The sequence below is a fragment of the Sceloporus occidentalis genome, unplaced genomic scaffold (genome assembly GCF_023333645.1).
Source record: "Sceloporus occidentalis isolate IW3139 unplaced genomic scaffold, rSceOcc1.0.p SCAF_69, whole genome shotgun sequence".
In the NCBI taxonomy this organism is placed as follows: Eukaryota; Metazoa; Chordata; class Lepidosauria; order Squamata; family Phrynosomatidae; genus Sceloporus; species Sceloporus occidentalis.
In genome coordinates, this window is record NW_028317049.1 from 1,813,172 (window position 1) to 1,831,450 (window position 18,279).

Sequence of the window (18,279 nt, forward strand, 5' to 3'; positions counted from 1 at the left end):
CAAAAAATTAATGAAATAAAATAAAACAAGCAATAATAAAAATTAATAAAATTAAAAAATTAAACAGCAATAATAAAAATTAATAAAATAAAATAAGTATTTTATATTTTTAAAAATAATTTAAAACCCCCAAAAAACCAAGGCAGACCTAATGGCCACTGACTCAGCTTTCCTCCTCCTCCTCAAGGCTATGGAATCCTGGGAACTGTAGCTCTGTAGACCATTCAGCCTCCTTTTGTCAAGAGAGCTCTGGTGCCACAAGAAACTACAATTCCCAGAATCCCATAGCACTGAGCCATGGATGTTTAAGGGGGGGGGTCAAACTATTTCTGCAGCCTTTTGCTACCCGAAAGCCTTCTATTATTTACCAGCAACTTGCAAGGCAAAATCTCTTCTTTCACCAAGCCATTGAAAACCAACCCAAATGGGGGGCTGATTGCTTCTTTCCCATTGGTCAGCTTCGGGAGAAATTTGCATATTACAAGTAAAGCTGTCTAGGGCCTCAAAAACGATCCTGTGATAAAGAATTGCAACAATACTGATGCAGTAGACATTTAAAAGATGAGGCATTTAGACTCCCAGTGAAACAGGAACCATTTATGGACTTTTTTTTTTCTCACTGTAACCTGGAAAGTAATGTCTCTTGCAGGGTATATATACCAAGTGGGCTGGCAATAGCTCTGAGTGGCAGATGTCTTGAAGCCCTGCTCTCTAGGCTAAGTCAGGCAGGGAGGCGGGGAGGGTGGCCCACAGCCATGGGGAGGGGTGGAGCTGCTGGGGGGGGGGAGTCCTGGGGGCGGGGCCAAACTGGGGTGGGACTGTGTGGCCCCGCCCCAAACCGGGAAAGTCCCTCCCCCAGGCGGGATATGGCAACCCTATATTCATGGACATGTCTTTTATGACATTTGTTTCTTCAAGTTATTAAACATTTAATAAAAACAATAAAAACATTTTAAAAACACTCTTTAAAAACCCCTAAAAGCAGTCTAAAATGAGTTCTAGAATCCTGTTCTAAAATAGTTAAAACAGACATTTAGAAAGCAGTTCCATAATCACAAAAAGTCAACATGGGTTTCAGAGAAACAAGTCATGCCAGAATAATATGGTCTCCACTTTTTGATAAAAAGCATAACAATAACAATAACAATAACAATAACAATAATAATAATAATAAGCTTTATGTCCTGACAAAAATTCAAAATGACCTGAACAGATTAGAAAGCTGGGACAAAGCTAACAAAATGTAAAGTACTGCACTAAGGGTGGAAAAATGAAATGCACAGATATAGGATTATGGAGGACACCTGCCTGAATGAAATTACATGTGAAAGAGATCTAGGAATCCAGGTAGACCACAAGCTGAACATGAGTCAACAGTGTGATGCACCAGCTAAAAAGGCCAATGCAATCTTAGGCTGCACCAATAGAAATATAGTTTCTAGATCAAGGGAAGTAATAGTGCCACTCTATTCTGCTCTGGTCAGGCCCCACCTGGAATGTTGTGTCCAGTTCTGGGCACCACAATTCAAAAAGGATGTGGAGAAACTGGAGCTATGTGTCCAAAGGAGGGTGACTAAAATGGTGAAGGGTCTGGAAACCATGAAACCCTATGAGGAAGGACCTAGGAAGCTGGGTATGTTTAGCCTGTAGAAAAGAAGGTTAAGAGGTGCTATGACAGCCCTGTTTAAATATTTGAAGGGATGTCATATATTTGAAGGGAGCAAGCTTGTTTTCTGCTGCTCCAGAGACTAGGACCCCATGGAGCAATGGATGTAAGCTCCAGGGAAAGAGATTCCACCTCAACATTAGGAGGAACCTCCTGAGAGTAAGGGCTGTTTGACAGAGGAACACACTGAATCCCTTGGAGATTGTGGTGGGGTCTCCTTCCTTGGAGGTCTTTAAACAGAGTCTGGATGTCCATCAGTTGGATATGCTTTGATTGAGAGTTCCTGCATGGCAGAAAGAGGTTAGACTGGATGGCCCTTCTTGGGGTCCCTTCCAACTCTATGATTCTATGTTGAATTTCATTCTGTTAGCTTTGGCCCAGCTTTCTAGTCTATTCAGGTCATTTTAAATCTTGATCCTGTCCTCTGGAGTATTAGCTACTCCTCCTAGTTTGGTGTCATCTGCAAATTTGATGAGTATGCCTTCTATTCCTTCACCTAAGTCATTGATAAAGATGTTGAATGGCAGACTGCGCCCAGGACAGAGCCCCACTGGACACCCCACTGGTCACTCCTCTCCAGCAGGAAAATGTTTACTATAGTGATGGGAAGAGATGTGCTTTGGCCAAAAAAGGCTATATGTATGGATGTGTGTGTGTGTGTGTATAAATGTTTTATTTTGGGGTTCTGAGGGTGAGAGAAAATGGGGGCTTGAAGGGAAGGAGCGACTGGTTTCAGCTTCCAGGTTTTCTTTGGTTCTTGGTCCAGATGCATCTGCTCTGTAAAGATAGCGCAGTTCGGCACCGCTTTAAGTGCTGTAGCTCCCCTCCTGTGGAATCCTGGGATACATAGTTTTACAAGGCCTTGAGCCTTCTGTCAAAGGCTGCTGGTGCATCACCAAATTACAAATCCCATAATTCCATGGCATGGAGCCAGGGCAGCTAAAGCAGTGTGAAACCGCCTTCTTTTTTCTGCAGTGCAGATTCACTTTGGTTCTCAGCTGTACCCTCACAGGGATCACTATCTACTTTGTAGTAAATATTGTGTTATTTGTGAGAATAAGACTTAGAGTCCATTGGTATTCTCTGTTTTCTATAGGGATCCTCAGATGTAGGGAGTGAAGAATGCCGTTCTGAGGAAGGAGAAAGTTGTGTGAGCTTTGGCCAAAAAGGATCTATCTCTCTATCTCTCTATCTCTCTATCTCTCTATCTATCTTGTTTTTAATGTTTTATTTGAGGTCCTGAGAGAAAATGGGGTTGTTGGAGGGAGGAAGCGACTGCCATGGCACAATGCTCTGGGAGTCCTGGGATTTGTAGTTTTGTGAGGCACCAGAGCTCTCTCTCTGGCAAAGAAGACCAAATATCTGACAATACTACAAATCCCAGGGTTCCATGGCCTAAAGGGGTGTGTGTGTGTGTGTATACATATACATATCTGTGTGTGTACACATACACACTCAGACTTTGGCAAAGAAGACCAAATATCCGACAATACTACAAATCCCAGGGTTTCATGGCATAAAGGTGTGTGTGTATGTGTATGTACACACACACGCACACACAGACACTCAGACTTTGGAGCGTTTTGTGAAGTAAACCTGGTGCCATTTCCTTTTTTCTACAGCCCTGGACCAGTTCTTGAGAGGCAGCAGGGAGGCTTCTTGCGAGGGGAAAAAGGCTACACACACACACACACACACACACCATGTGTGTAAAATTATGTACATGCACACACACACACACACACACACACACACACATAATTATATATACACACATATGTAAAATTATAACTTTGTCCCTTCCTTGGCTGCCTATTTCTGAGGGGTTTGGCCTCTTTCCCAAGGTCACTTTTTCTCTATTGTTTGAGATTGTTATTTCATAAAACGTAATTTTTTTAAACCTTTATTGTCAATAAAATCAAATACAGAAAAACACAGACTTATAAATCCAAATACATTTACAAAAATAACAAATGTTATAATCTCACATACCCATTATTCCAACCCATATTTACAATTGTTTCTGAAGATATTTTATTGTTATCTAGCAAAATATATTTCATATCTTTATTACTTTTTCCTTTCTTCCTTTGTGTAGTTATTTTATGTATCTCTTTACTCCTATGCTATATTAACCTTTGGATTTTCTTAGTAACCTCTTCATTCCCCCCCCCCCCCCATTTTATTTTATTACGTTTTCATATCTATATATCTATCCTCTCATCACTACTTCTTTCACTATCTCTTCTTTCTCTGTTTGTTTTCTCCAATATTTAACTACTAAGTCCCAATCTTCCTTTTCCTCAGATTAGTTTTCTTCTTTTCGTTTCCTTGACAGTCTATCAGTATCTCTCATATCTAGTAATTTTCTTAACCATTTCATAAACTTTAATTTAAACGTTTTAAAGAAATAATTTAGGACACGATCCAAAGCTGGACCATAGAGGTCGTTAATCGATTGACTGACCAATTGATTGACAGGAGCCATCGAAGAGCCGCAGCGCTTTGTCTTCACAACACCCACACCCCTGCGAGGCAGGCCAGGCCAAGGACAGCAGGGCAAGTGGCGATTTTGCCCGGCTGAACGAGGACTGGAGCCTTGACCTCATCTGCCCATCTTTCTCTCCAGAGCAGAAGGCGCACATCGAGAGCCATGCGTCCCGCGCCAAAGGCGGCGGATTTGCTTTCATCGCCATGAAGGAGAACAGCACCCGCGGATCAACCTCAGTGGCCAAACTCTAAGTACGCAGCTCTTCCTCGCAACCCGACACTATTCGGGAGGAAAGCGACACTGCGCCAGTGAGGTCCATAGTGGCTTCAGTAGGGTCGAGGTCACTCACAGCGTCATTGACTGCCACCTCCTCCAGTTTCACACCATACAGACTCCTTTTTTTTCACTAACGTTAGTCACAAATCATAGACTCATAGTTGGAAGAATTTTTAGCATATACGATCTCGTCCTTTTTTCCTTCCAGGGAGAAACCCGGGGGTTGGGGAGGGTCTTCTGGCCGAATTCAGGCAGTTTTCGCCAGAGCTGGGGATCCTACAGGACTCCATTTGGACCCTGAAAAACGCAGGTCAGCAGAAACATCCATTTAATCAGCTATCCAAGGCTCGAAAAGATTGCAAAAAAGACATAAATTCCCAAAAAACAAGCCTTCATTGAGCATTTTTAGATAAGGTATGCCACTTTATTATCCCATTCTATACTCCATGCATTTATAGGGTTTCTCCTGTGTGGGTTCTTTGATGCGAACGTAAATTTCCACTCTGACTGAAGCTCTTCCCGCATTCCATGCATTTATATGGTTTCTCCTTTGTGTGGGTTCTTTGATGTGAACGTAAACTTCCACTCTGACTGAAGCTCTTCCCACATTCCATGCATTTATAGGGTTTCTCCCCTGTATGTGTTCTTTGATGTAGACGTAGGTTATTACTCAGAGTGAAGCTCTTCCCACATTCCATGCATTGATATGGTTTCTCCCCTGTATGTGTTCTATGATGATTACGTAGAGTTCCACTGTCACTGAAGCTCTTCCCACATTCCATGCATTTATAGGGTTTCTCCCCTGTGTGGGTTCTTTGATGTAAATGTAGAGTTTCACTTCGATAAAAGCTCTTTCCACATTCCATGCATTTATATGGTTTCTCTCCTGTGTGGGTTCTTTGATGTAAACGTAAACTTCCACTGTGACTGAAGCTCTTCCCACATTCCATGCATTCATATAGTTTCTCCTTTGTGTGGGTTCTTTGATGTATATGTAGACCTCCACTGAGACTGAAGCTCTTTCCGCATTCCATGCATTGATATGGTTTCTCCCCTGTATGTGTTCGTTGATGTTTACGTAGAGTTCCACTGTCACTGAAGCTCTTTCCGCATGCCATGCATTTATATGGTTTCTCCCCTGTATGTGTTCGTTGATGTTTACGTAGAGTTCCACTGTCACTGAAGCTCTTCCCGCATTTCATGCATTTATATGGTTTCTCCCCTGTGTGGGTTCTTTGATGTATATGTAGTTGTCCACTCCGACTGAAGTTCTTCCCACATTCCATGCATTTATATGGTCTTTCACCTGTATGGATTCTTTGATGTTTACATAGAGTTCCACTGTCACTGAAGCTCTTCCCACACTCCATGCATTTGTATGGCTTCTCCCCTGTGTGGCTCCTCTGATGGGAACTGAGATGTTGACTGTTACTGAAGCTCTTCCCGCATTCCATGCATTTATACGGTCTTTCTCCTGTGTGGGTTCTTTGATGTAAACGTAGATTTCCACTCTGACTGAAGCTCTTCCCACATTCCATGCACTTGTATGGCTTCTCCCCTCTGTGGGATCTTTGATGTAAATGTAGATTTCCATTGTTACTGAAGCTCTTCTCACATTCCATGCATTTATATGGTTTCTCTCTTGTGTGGGTTCTTTGATGTGTATGTAGACTTCCACTCTCACTGAAGCTCTTCCCACATTCCATGCATTTATATGGTTTTTCTCCTGTGTGGATTCTTTGATGTTTATGTAGATTTCCACTGTGACTGAAGCTCTTCCCACATTCCATGCATTTGCATGGCTTCTCCCCAGTGTGGCTTCTTTGATGTAAACGTAGATTTCCACTCTGACTGAAGCTCTTCCCACATTTCATGCATTTATGTGGTTTCTCCCCTGTGTGGGTTCTTTGATGTGAATGTAGAGTTCCACTGAGACTGAAACTCTTCCCACATTCCATGCATTTATATGGTCTTTCTCCTGTGTGGATTCTTTTATGTTTACATAGAGTTCCACTGTCACTGAAGCTCTTCCCACATTCCATGCATTTGTATGGCTTCTCCCCAGTGTGGCTTCTTTGATGTAAACGTAGATTTCCACTCTGACTGAAGCTCTTCCCACAGTCCATGCATTCGTATGGTGTCTCCTCGATGGGAATGCTGAAGTGTGAGTTCAATTGTGATTTACATTTGCATATTCTCCCACAGACCAGACACTCTTCTTGATCTGAGCTTGAAGTCAGATGTTCAGAAAGTATGGCATCATTAGAGGCAGAGTTGTTCTCTTCGTTTTGCCTTTGTTTTCCCCTTTTCCTTTTCAGTTCCTTTTGATTTCCAAACTCTTCTGTTTCCATGAAAGGCTCCATAATTTCCATTGACGTCACAGGTGGCTCCTCATAGTTCTCTCTCTGCTGCTCATTATCTGCTTCAGGAAAAAGGAGAAGCAATTAGGAGCCAAGCACAGAATCAATCTGAATTACTTTATTTTATATTCTCCCCACTACTTTAAACATGATTTACTTCCCTTTGGAATATGAGACTCTCTCAGCCAAGAAATCACCCATTCCGTTCTGGTCCATTTCCCCTTTAGCTCCAATAGACTCAGATGTTCATCCTCATGAGCTTCTGAGAAGCAAAGGAAACTCAACAGGTCTAGGAAGACTAGAGGAAGAAGACTCCCTGAAATGGGAAAACGAACTCCTAGTGCCAGTCTTTTCTATCTGTCCCAAGTCAAAAGAAGGCCCTGGTCAGACAGAAAAGGGAAGGAGGACCAAGGCCAGGTCTAGGGACTTTATCCTGCTGAGGGCAGTTCTACAAGTATGAGTAACACTAAACCCTGTGGACTCTGTCCTGGGGACAAACTGAGCATGGAATGTGGGAAATGTTTGAGTTGGCATGAAGAACGATGTTGCTATCCATGCCTTTGTCTTGGGTCAGAGGTCACTGGGTACGGCCGGCCCAAGAGAACCATTTACAATCCACCCATGGGTCGGACTCAATAAAACCAAGCACAAGCGGAGACCTTCCCCAGGCCCTCTGCCCCTTCATCCCCAGAGAGGAAGACATCTCTTGACTAAGATCTAGGCAGGTACCTGCAGCTCCTTCTCCTTTCATGGAGCCCTGGTCAAAGGAGTCTCCTCCTCCTTCCAGATGGGAGATGAGATCCTGTTTGGGATCTTCTGAAAAGAAAAGGCAGAGAGAATACCTACACCTTGTTGTTATGGATGTTTTCTTGACCTATATCCTGCCTTTCTCCCAATTCATGGACTCAAGTGGTGAAGAGCAAACTTAAAACATTCCCTGTGTGGTCTTCCAAAGGTACTCCCTAAAACTCTGGCTTAACTGCTCCGCTCCCCGATTTCTTCCATGGCGCGAAGGAAATGCCAAGAAAGAGGCAAGGCATTAGAGGACTGGTCCTGCCATTAGTCCAGTGGGACACCATCCCAGATGTTGAGTGGAGACAGATGTGTGCATTGTGTGTTGTGGCCTGCCTTGCGCTCCCTCAGCCAGTCCAGGTCCTACAGAAGGAATGAGAGTGGGGCCATCTTGGCAGTCAGGGCAATGGCTGGGGCTGGATGTGCGCAGGATGTGGGTGCGAATTCATGGAGAAGGGCAGACAGAAAGAACGGGCAGAAGTAATCTCAGAGCCATTGGCAATAATTTTTGAGTATTCCTGGAGAAGTCCCAGCAGATTGGAGGAGGGTCATTGTTGTCTCCATCTTCAAAACGGGGAACGAAAGAGGACCCAAAGTATTACCTACAGATTAGCCTGACATCAATGCCAGGGACTATTCAACAGAGAGGCTTCCTGAGGAGAGCGGCCAAAATGGGAAGGGTCTGGAAACCACGAAGCCCTATGAGGAGAGACTGAGGGAATGGCTGTCTATGTTTAGCCTGGAGAAGAGAAGGTTAAGTGACATGATAGTCCTGTTTAAGGATTTGAAGCTGTCTCCTATTGAAGAAGGAGCAAGTTTGTTTTCTGCTGCTCCAGAGTATAGGATCTAGAGCAATGGATTCAAGCTACAGGAGTTTGGACTGCATGACCCCTGGGTGGTCTCTAAGGGGAGAAGGTCATGGGGCAGAGGAGAAGGGGTCTTGTGGGTCCCCCTCTTTTTTCCTCTCTCTCTTGGAGGTCAGTTCCCTTTCTCTAAGGCCAACCTGGGACTGAGAGGGGCCAGAGGGAGAAGGCCATGGGACAGAGAGGAAGGGGTCTTGGGGGTCCCCCTCTTTCTTTCTCTCTCTATTGGGGTCAGTTCCCTTTCTCTAATGCCAACCTGGGACTGAGGGGGGGCAGAGGGAAAAGGCCATGGGGCAGAGAGGAAGGGGTCTTGGTGATCCCCCACTTTCTTTCTTTCTCTCCTGGGGATCAGCTCCCTTTCTCTAAGGCAGGTGTCCCCAACTTAGAAAGAGGTAGGGGCCGAAATTAAGTTCTGCTAGGTTGTTCGGGCCACCAATAGGTTTAGGACAGGGAAATGTAGGACATTTAGGTGACATATAGGACATTCAAGAAAAATGGAGGACATGACCAAATAGAAGCTGGAAGCATATAAATGTAAATCCATAATTCTTAGCCATGCTGAAAATGGAGGGCATTTTGGAATCCCTCCTCCTGGACAGGAAGGCTGAGATGGGAGACATGTCCAGGAAAAGGAGGGAAATCTGGTCCTCCCTCCCTCCCTCCCTCCCTCCCTCCCTCCCTTCCTTCATTCCTTCCTTCCTTCTTTCTTTCCTTAATCCCTCCTTCCCTCCCTTCTTTCTTTCCTCCTTTATTTCCTTGCTTCTCTTTCCTCCCTTCCCCCTTTCTTCCTTTCCCTGCCTCCTCCCTCCCTCTCTTATTTTTCTTTTTTCTTTCTTTTCCTCCTCTTACCCTCTCCTTTCTTTCTTTCCTTCCTTCTTCACTTCCTTGATTCTTTCTTTCCTCCCTCCCTTCTTTCCTTCCTTCTTTCTTTCTAGAAAAGGAGGAGGAGGAGGGGGATGGGGAAAGAGATAAAGATGCCTGCGCACCACATTGCCCTCCTCCTCCTCTGCCAAGTCATTCGCCTTTGAGCAGCCTGGGGGTTTTGCCAGGCGGGCAGCCTTGCTGACTCGGCAGAAGAGGAGGAGGACAACTCGCTGGGCAGGGGTCCTTGTCTCTTTCCCCCATTGATGGGCGGGCAGCCTTGTGAGGAGGAGGAGGGGAGGGGATGGGGGTAAGAGACAAGACAACTCGTCCACCTCATTGTCCTCTTCTGCCAAGCTGTTCATCTTTGAGCGGCAAGGCTGCCTGCCCAGTAAAAAAACCCAGGCCACGTGAATGACATGGTAGAGGATAACCCTTTCCCCCCCTTTTCCGTCAAGTCACTCACCTTTGAGCGGCCTGGGGGCTTTGCCAGGCGGGCAGCCTTGCAAAGACAAGGATCCAGAATCCCAGGCTGCTCGCCAAAAGTGCGGTGGCCTCCTCCTCCTCCACCCCCATCCACACCCCAGTGAAGACCCTGGGCCCCTTATATCTTAATGAGCCAAACCCCTGCCCTCTCTCGCTCTTTTGCTCTCTCACTCGCTGCTCTCTCTCTGCCCTCCCAGCTCTACTCTCGCCACTTGCCCTATAAAAAGTTCAGCCCTCAGGGTCTCACTCCCTCTCGGGTGAGAGGAGCTGTAAGCCTGCCCCCAGCAAAAGCTCTCCTGGGACGTCTGGGGGAAGAGTCCATTGCTCCCATCTTCCAAAGCCCTGTGCGATCAAGGAGGATTCTGGGAGCCGGGACAGCCTCCTCCTGATTGTTTGGTCCCAGGCCTCCAGAAATCCTTTGCTGGGCCGCATGCGGCCCCCAGGCCGCAAGTTTTGCACCCCTGCTCTAAGGCCAACCTGGGACTGAGAGGGGCCAGAGGGAGAAGCCCATGGGGCAGAGAGGAAGGGGTCTTGGGGGTTCCCCTCTTTCTTTCTCTCTCTCTTAGGGTCAGTTCCCTTTCTCTATGGCCAACCTGGGACTGAGAGGGGCCAGAGGAAGAAGGCCATAGGGAAGAGAGGAAGGGGTCTTGGAGGTCCCCCTCTTTCTTTCTCTCTCTTGGGGTCAGTTCCCTTTCTTTAAGGCCAACCTGAGACTTAGAGGGGCCCGAAGGAGAAGGCCATGGGGCAGAGAGGAAGGGGTCTTGGGGGTCCCCCTCTTTCTTTCTCTCTCTCTTGGGGGTCAGTTCCCTTTCTCTAAGGCCAATCTGGGACTGAGAGGGGCCAGAGGGAGAAGGCTATGGGCAGAGAGGAAGGGGTCTTGGGGTCCCCCTTTCTTTCTTTCTCTCTCTCTTGGGGTCAGTTCCCTTTCTCTAAGGCCAATGTGGGACTGAGAGGGGTCAGAGGCAGAAGGCCATGGGGCAGAGAGGAAGGGGTCTTGGGGTCTCCCTCTTTCTTTCTCTCTCTCTTGGGGGTCAGTTCCCTTTCTCTAAGGCCAATCTGGGACTGAGAGGGGCCAGAGGGAGAAGGCTATGGGGCAGAGAGGAAGGGGTCTTGGGGGTCCCCTCTTTCTTTCTCTCTCTCTTGGGGTCAGTTCCCTTTCTCTAAGGCCAACCTGGGACTGAGAGAGGTCAGAGGGAGAAGGCCATGGGGCAGAGAGGAAGGGGTTTTTGGGGGTTCCCTCTTTCTTTCTCTCTCTCTTGGGGGTCAGTTCCCTTTCTCTAAGGCCAACCTGGGATTGAGAGGGGCCAGAGGGAGAAGGCCATGGGGCAGAGAGGAAGGAGTCTTGGGGTCCCCCTCTTTCTTTCTCTCTCTCTTGGGGTCAGTTCCCTTTCTCTAAGGCCAACGTGGGACTGAGAGGGGTCAGAGGCAGAAGGCCATGGGGCAGAGAGGAAGGGGTCTTGGGGTCTCCCTCTTTCTTTCTCTCTCTCTTGGGGTCAGTTCCCTTCCTCTAAGGCCAACCTGGGTCTGAGAGGGGCCAGAGGGAGAAGGCCATGGGGCAGAGAGGAAGGGGTCTTGGGGTCCCCTCTTTCTTTCTCTCTCTCTCTCTTAGGGTCAGTTCCCTTTCTCTAAGGCCAATCTGGGACTGATATGGGCCAGAGGGAGAAGGCCATGGGGCAGAGAGGAAGGGATCTTGGGGGTCCCTTCTTTCTTTCTCTCTCTCTTGGGGGTCAGCTCCCTTTCTCTAAGGCCAACTTGAGACTGATATGGGCCAGAGGGAGAAGGCCATGGGGCAGAGAGGAAAGGATCTTGGGGGTCCCCCTCTTTCTCTCTCTCTTGGGGGTCAGTTCCCTTTCTCTAAGGCCAACCTGGGAATGAGAGGGGCCAGAGGAAGAAGGCCATAGGGCAGAGGAAGGGGTCTTGGGGGTCCCCCTCTTTCTTTCTCTCTCTCTTGGGGGTCAGTTCCCTTTCTCTAAGGCCAACCTGAGACTGAGAGGAACGAGAGGGAGAAGGCCATGGGGTAGAGAGGAAGGGCTCTTCAGGGTACCCCTCTTTCTCTCCCTCTCTTGGGGGTCAGTTCCCTTTCTCTAAGGCCAACCTGGGATTGAGAGGGTCAAGAGGGAGAAGGCCATGCAGCAGGGAGGAAAGGGTCTTGGGTGTCCCCCTGTTTTGTTTTCTCTCTCTTGGAGGTCAGTTCCCTTACTCTAAGGCCAACCTGAGACTGATATGGGCCAGAGGGAGAAGGCCATGGGGCAGAGAGGAAGGAGTCTTGGTGGTCCCCCTCTTTCTTTCTCTCTGTCTTAGGGGTCAGTTTCCTTTCTTTAAGGCCAACCTGGAACTGAGAGGGGCAAGAGGGACAAGGCCATGGGGCAGAGAGGGTCTTAGGGGTCCCCACTTTCTTTCTCTCTCTCTTGGGGGTCAGTTCTCTTTCTCTAAGGCCAACCTGGGACTGAGAGGGGCGAAAGGAAGAAGGCCATGGGGAAGAGAGGAAGGGGTCTTGGGGGTCCCCCTGTTTCATTCTCTCTCTCTTGGGGGTCAGTTCCCTTTCTCTAAGGCCAACCTCGGACTGAGAGGGGCCAGAGGGAGAAGGCCATGAGGCAGTGAATCACAGAATCATAGAGCTGGAAGAGACCACAAGGGCCATCCAGTCTAAGTCCCTGCCATGCAGGAAATCTCTATCAAAGCATACCCAACAGATGGCCATCCAGCCTCTGTTTAAAGATGTCTAAATAAGGAGACTCCATCATAATTTCTGAGGAAGGAATGTACAGTGGTACCTCGGGATACGAAATACCCAGGTTACGAAATTTTCGGGATACGAAAAAATCCCATTGGAAAACATTGTTCCGGGTTACGAATGTTTTTTCGGGTTACGAAAAAACTTTTGGTGCTTTTCGGCGCTATTTTACACGGAATCGCGGCTTTTCCCCATTAGCGCCTATGGCAATTCGGCTTACGAAGGCTTTTCGGGTTACGAAAGCGGCCGCGGAACGAATTAATTTCGTAACCCGAGGCACCACTGTATTCCACTGTCGGACAGCACTTACTGTCAGGAAGTTCCTCCTAAGGTTGAGCTGGAATCTCTTTTCCTGGAGCTTGCATCCATTGCTCCATTGGGTCCTAGTCTCTGGAGCAGCAGCAGAAAACAAGCTTGCTCCCTCCTCAACATGACAACCCTTCAGATATTTAAACAGGGCTATCATATCACCTCTTAACCTTCTCTTCTCCAGGCTAAACATCCCCAGCTCCTAAGTCGTTCCTCATAGGGCTTCATGGTTTTCAGACCTTTCACCATTTTAGTCGCCCTCCTTTGGACTCATGGCTCCAGTTTCTCCACATCCTTTTTGAATTGTGGTGCCCAGAACTGGAAACAATATTCCAGGTAGGACATGACCAAAGCAGAATATAGCGGCAGTATTACTTCCCTTGATCTAAACATTGTACTTCTACTGATGCAACCTAAAATTGTATTGGCCTTGTTAGCTCCCGCATCACACTGTTGACTCATGTTCAACCTGTGGTCTACTTGGACTCCTTGATCCCTTTCACACGTATAAGTTTATTGTTCAGCCAGCTGTCCCCCATAATCCTATATCCGTGCATTTCATTTTTCTGCCCTAAGTGGAGTACCTTACATTTCTCCCTGCTGAAGTTCATTTTGTTAGCTGTGGCCCAACTTTCTAGTCTATTCAGGTCATTTTGAATCTTGATCCTGTCCTCTGGAGTATTAGCTACTCTTCCTAATTTGGTGTCATCTGCAAATTTGATGCGTATGTCCCCAATTCTGTCTTCCAAGTCATTGATAAAGATGTGGAATAGCCCTGGGCCCAGGACAGAGCCCCACTGGACACCACACTGGTCACTTCTCTCCAGGATGAAAAGGAACCATTGCTGAGCACCCTTTGGGTCCCCCTCTTTCCTTCCCTCTTGGGTTCTCAGTTACCTTTCTCCAGGGACTGTTCTTCCTCCATCTTCCCTCGGAGCTCCTTCTCCTTTGCCATTCTCTGATGTCCGAATGCACAGCTTCTCTTCCTTTCTTTGGGATTTCCTATGGGGAGGAAGAAGGGAAGGGGGTAGGTCAGGCTCTGCTTCCCCAAAAGTCCCTCCAGAGAGGAGAAGGGGCCCCAGGGCCCAGATGGAACCCTCAAAGGGGGCTGGGAAAGGGCCCCCTCCTTCCTGCTGGACCATGGGATGCAGTGGGACCCCCCTGTCAGAGCCCTCTTCTGACCCTGGATCTATTTGGGGGTGCAGGAGTTTCCCCTTCCCAAAGAATCCCCTTGACACACTGAGTGCCAAGCAGCCCCTTGCCAGCCCCCCATGAACCAGGGGGAGCCAAAACAGGTCCAGGAGCATCTGCCCATGGAGGAGGGGGCTCTCCTAGAGACTCTGGGAGGCTGCAGTTTTGGGGGGCCTTAGGACTTTCCAGCCCAGTTCCCTAAACTCTGATGCTAGAGGTCTCTTTTGGGGAATCCTCAGTCCCTCCAAGAAGCTCCAGATCCCAGGATCAAGGAGGAAGGAGCACTAAGACATTCCCCTGTCTCTGCACCAAGCTTCAGGGATTCTGGGGGATGTAGTCAAAGAGGAAGGAGTCCTGAGTAGAAGAGCAATGCCTCCTCTTCAGGGATGAAGGCAACACCCAGAATCCCCTCTTTAGAGCCATTCTGACCAGGGGATTCTGGGGGATGCAGTCCAAGAGTTAGGAGTCCTGAATGGATGAGTAATGTATCCTCTTCAGGAATGAATGCAACACCCAGAATCCCCTCTTTAGAGCCATTCTGATCAGGGGATTCTGAGGGATGCAGTCTGAGAGGAAGGAGTCCTGAGTGGATGAGTAATAAACCCTCTTCAGGAATGAATGCAACACCCAGAATCCCCTCTTTAGAGCCATTCTGACCAGGGGATTCTGGGGGATGCAGTCTGAGAGGAAGGAGTCCTGAGTGGATGAGTAATGCATCCTCTTCAGGAATGAATGCAACACCCAGAATCCCCTCTTTAGAGCCATTCTGACCAGGGGATTCTGGGGGATGCAGTCTGAGAGGAAGTAGTCCTGAGTGGAAGAGCAATGCATCCTCTTCAGGGATGAATGCAACACCCAGAATCCCCTCTTTAGAGCCATTCTGACCAGGGGATTCTGGGGGATGCAGTCTGAGAGGAAGGAGTCCTGAGTGGAAGAGCAATGCCTCCTCTTCAGGGATGAAGGGAACACCCAGAATCCCCTCTTTAGAGCCATTCTGGCCAGGGGATTCTGGGGGATGCAGTCCGAGAGGAAGGAGTCCTGAGTGGATGAGTAATGTATCCTCTTCAGGAATGAATGCAACACCCAGAATCCCCTCTTTAGAGCCATTCTGACCTGGGGATTCTGGGGGATGCAGTCCGAGAGGAAGGAGTTCTGAGTGGATGAGCAATACCTCCTCTCCAGGGATGAAGGCAACACCCAGAATCCCCTCTTTAGAGCCAGTCTGACAAGGGGATTCTGGGGGATGCAGTCCGAGAGGAAGGAGTCCTGAGTGGATGAGCAAAGCCTCCTCTTCAGGAATTAATGCAACACCCAGAATCCCTCTTTAGAGCCATTCTGACCAGGGGATTCTGGGGGATGCAGTCCGAGAGGAAGGATTCCTGAGTGGATAAGCAATGCCTCCTCTTCAGGGATGAAGGCAACACCCAGAATCCCCTCTTTAGAGCCAGTCTGACCAGGGGATTCTGGGGGATGCAGTCTGAGAGGAAGGAGTCCTGAGTGGATAAGCAATGCCTCCTCTTCAGGGATGAAGGCAACACCCAGAATCCCCTCTTTAGAGCCATTCTGACCAGGGGATTCTGGGGGATGCAGTCCGAGAGGAAGGAGTCCTGAGTGGATAAGCAATGCCTCCTCTTCAGGGATGAAGGCAACACCCAGAATCCCCTCTTTAGAGCCAGTCTGACCAGGGGATTCTGGGGGATGCAGTCTGAGAGGAAGGAGTCCTGAGTGGATAAGCAATGCCTCCTCTTCAGGGATGAAGGCAACACCCAGAATCCCCTCTTTAGAGCCATTCTGACCAGGGGATTCTGGGGGATGCAGTCCGAGAGGAAGGAGTCCTGAGTGGATGAGCAATGCCTCCTCTCCAGGAATGAAGGCAACACCCAGAATCCCCTCTTTAGAGCCAGTCTGACAAGGGGATTCTGGGGGATGCAGTCCGAGAGGAAGGAGTCCTGAGTGGATGAGCAATGCCTCCTCTTCAGGGATGATGGCAACACCCAGAATCCCCTCTTTAGAGCCATTCTGACCAGGGGATTCTGGGGGATGCAGTCCAAGAGGAAGGAGTCCTGAGTGGATGAGCAATGCCTCCTCTCCAGGGATGAAGGCAACACCCAGAATCCCCTCTTTAGAGCCAGTCTGACAAGGGGATTCTGGGGGATGCAGTCCGAGAGGAAGGAGTCCTGAGTGGATGAGCAATACCTCCTCTCCAGGGATGAAGGCAACACCCAGAATCCCCTCTTTAGAGCCATTCTGACCAGGGGATTCTGGGGGATGCAGTCCGAGAGGAAGGAGCCCTGAGTGGATGAGCAATGCCTCCTCTTCAGGGATGATGGCAACACCCAGAATCCCCTCTTTAGAGCCATTCTGACCAGGGGATTCTGGGGGATGCAGTCCAAGAGGAAGGAGTCCTGAGTGGATGAGCAATGCCTCCTCTCCAGGGATGAAGGCAACACCCAGAATCCCCTCTTTGGAGCCATTCTGACCAGGGGATTCTGGGGGATGCAGCCCGAGAGGAAGGAGCCCTGAGTGGATGAGCAATGCCTCCTCTTCAGGAATGAATGCAACACCCAGAATCCCCTCTTTAGAGCCAGTCTGACCAGGGGATTCTGGGGGATGCAGTCCAAGAGGACCTCTTCCTTCCTTTGGGACCTTCATAGTCTGCTGTCCATATTCAGCCCCCTCCAAACGTCCAAGGTCTTTTTATGGGAAAGGTCACCTATCCATCATCCCCCCAAAGGCCCAGAAGAGGGAGGAGGGAGGCAGGACCCACTCACTCTCCCTTACTGTCCCACTCAGATCCTGGCCCCCTCCCTCCCTTTCCCCAGATCCCACTTTCCAAGGCAAGGTCCTTCTGGTTCTGGTCCTGGAGGCCCAGCTGCTCCTCCTTCCAAAGGCTGCCTTTGTCTGCAAACCAGGAAAGGAGAAGGGAAGCCCAGGGCGAAAGGGAGGCGGCAGCTTTATAGTTATCATTGCTATTATCCTCCATACTCAGCCCCCATCATTCCCCCAAAGGCCCAGAAGAAGAGGGAAGGGTCCACTCACCTCCTCCTCCTCCTTGGACAACCGGAAGCAGAGCCCCCTCCCTCCCACTTCCGCCAGGCAGAGGAGGAGGAAGGGGGCGGAGCCAGAGCCCTAAGGAGGCCCCACTTCCGCCCGGCCCTAAAATGGCGTCCAACCATAGAGAGGACCCTCGGAAGACTCCGAGGGAAAGGCCCTGGTAAAAGCCCCGCCCAGAAAATGGGCTCCAAAACCAGATTAGAGAGAGAGAGAGAGAGAGAGAGAGAGAGATTATTTAGAAAGATCTCTATCTACATTTAGGTTTATAAAAGTACTTATATACACATACACACACAGAGACACAAAGCCTGCCCCTATACAGTACTTTATACATTTTATTCTATGCTTAGTCTATATGTATCTATGAATGTAAACACATACACAAACTCTGCCTCTGTACTGTATACACTTTATTCTAGAATCATAGACTCATAGAGTTGGAAGAGGCCCCAAGAAGGGCCCTGATCCAGTCCAACCCTTTTATTCTGCCATGCAGGAACTCTCCATCAAAGCAGCCCCATTGACAGATGAACATCCAGCCTCCGCTTAAAGACAGCCTCCAAAGAAGGAGACTCCATTACACTCCTAGGCAATGTCTTCCAGTGCCAAACAGCCCTTACTCTCAGGAAGTTCCTCCTAACATTTTAGAGGGACTCTCTTTTCCTGCAGCTTGCCATCCACTGACACATGAACCGGACCTTGACATTTGCACCCAAGTTGGCTGCAAGGTCTCTCTACTCATCATCATGTTGGTGGTCACCTTCACTGTCCGGTTGTTGTGGCCAGACTTCTCTGGGGCCGTGGCAGTCCAAGTGGGGGGCTCTGTTGCCACTGGCCTGAACCCAGGTTTCAAGAGCCGCGAGGAGCTGGCTTGGACCCTCAGCCCATGAGGATGACCAGAGGAAAGACTCTATGAATTCCTGCATGGCATAAGAAGGGGCTGGACTGGATGGCCCTTGGGCTTCCCTTCTGTCTCTAGGACTCTATGTATTCCTGCATGGCAGAAGAAGGGGCTGGACTGGATGGCCCTTGGAGTTCTCTTCCATCTCTAGGACTCTATGTATTCCTACATGGCAGAAGAAGGGACTGGACTGGATGGTCCTTGGGGGTGTCTTCCATTGCTAGGACTCTATGTATTATTTCATGGCAGAAGAAGGGACTGGACTGGATGGCCGTTGGGGTTCCCTTCCATATCT

General features: G+C 48.7%; 1 protein-coding gene across 1 annotated transcript; it reads right to left on the reverse strand.

Moving 5' to 3' along the window:
• Window positions 1-3,776: 3,776 nt before the first annotated feature.
• Window positions 3,777-17,108, reverse strand: LOC149286391 (uncharacterized). Its single transcript, XM_089494146.1, has 4 exons — window positions 17,069-17,108; window positions 13,736-13,840; window positions 7,523-7,609; window positions 3,777-6,855 (listed from the first exon to the last, which is right to left on the reverse strand). The coding sequence occupies exons 2-4, from the start codon at window positions 13,791-13,793 to the stop codon at window positions 4,886-4,888; spliced, it is 2,115 nt and encodes a 704-aa protein (XP_089350272.1). The 5' UTR covers window positions 13,794-13,840; window positions 17,069-17,108; the 3' UTR covers window positions 3,777-4,885.
• Window positions 17,109-18,279: the final 1,171 nt, after the last annotated feature.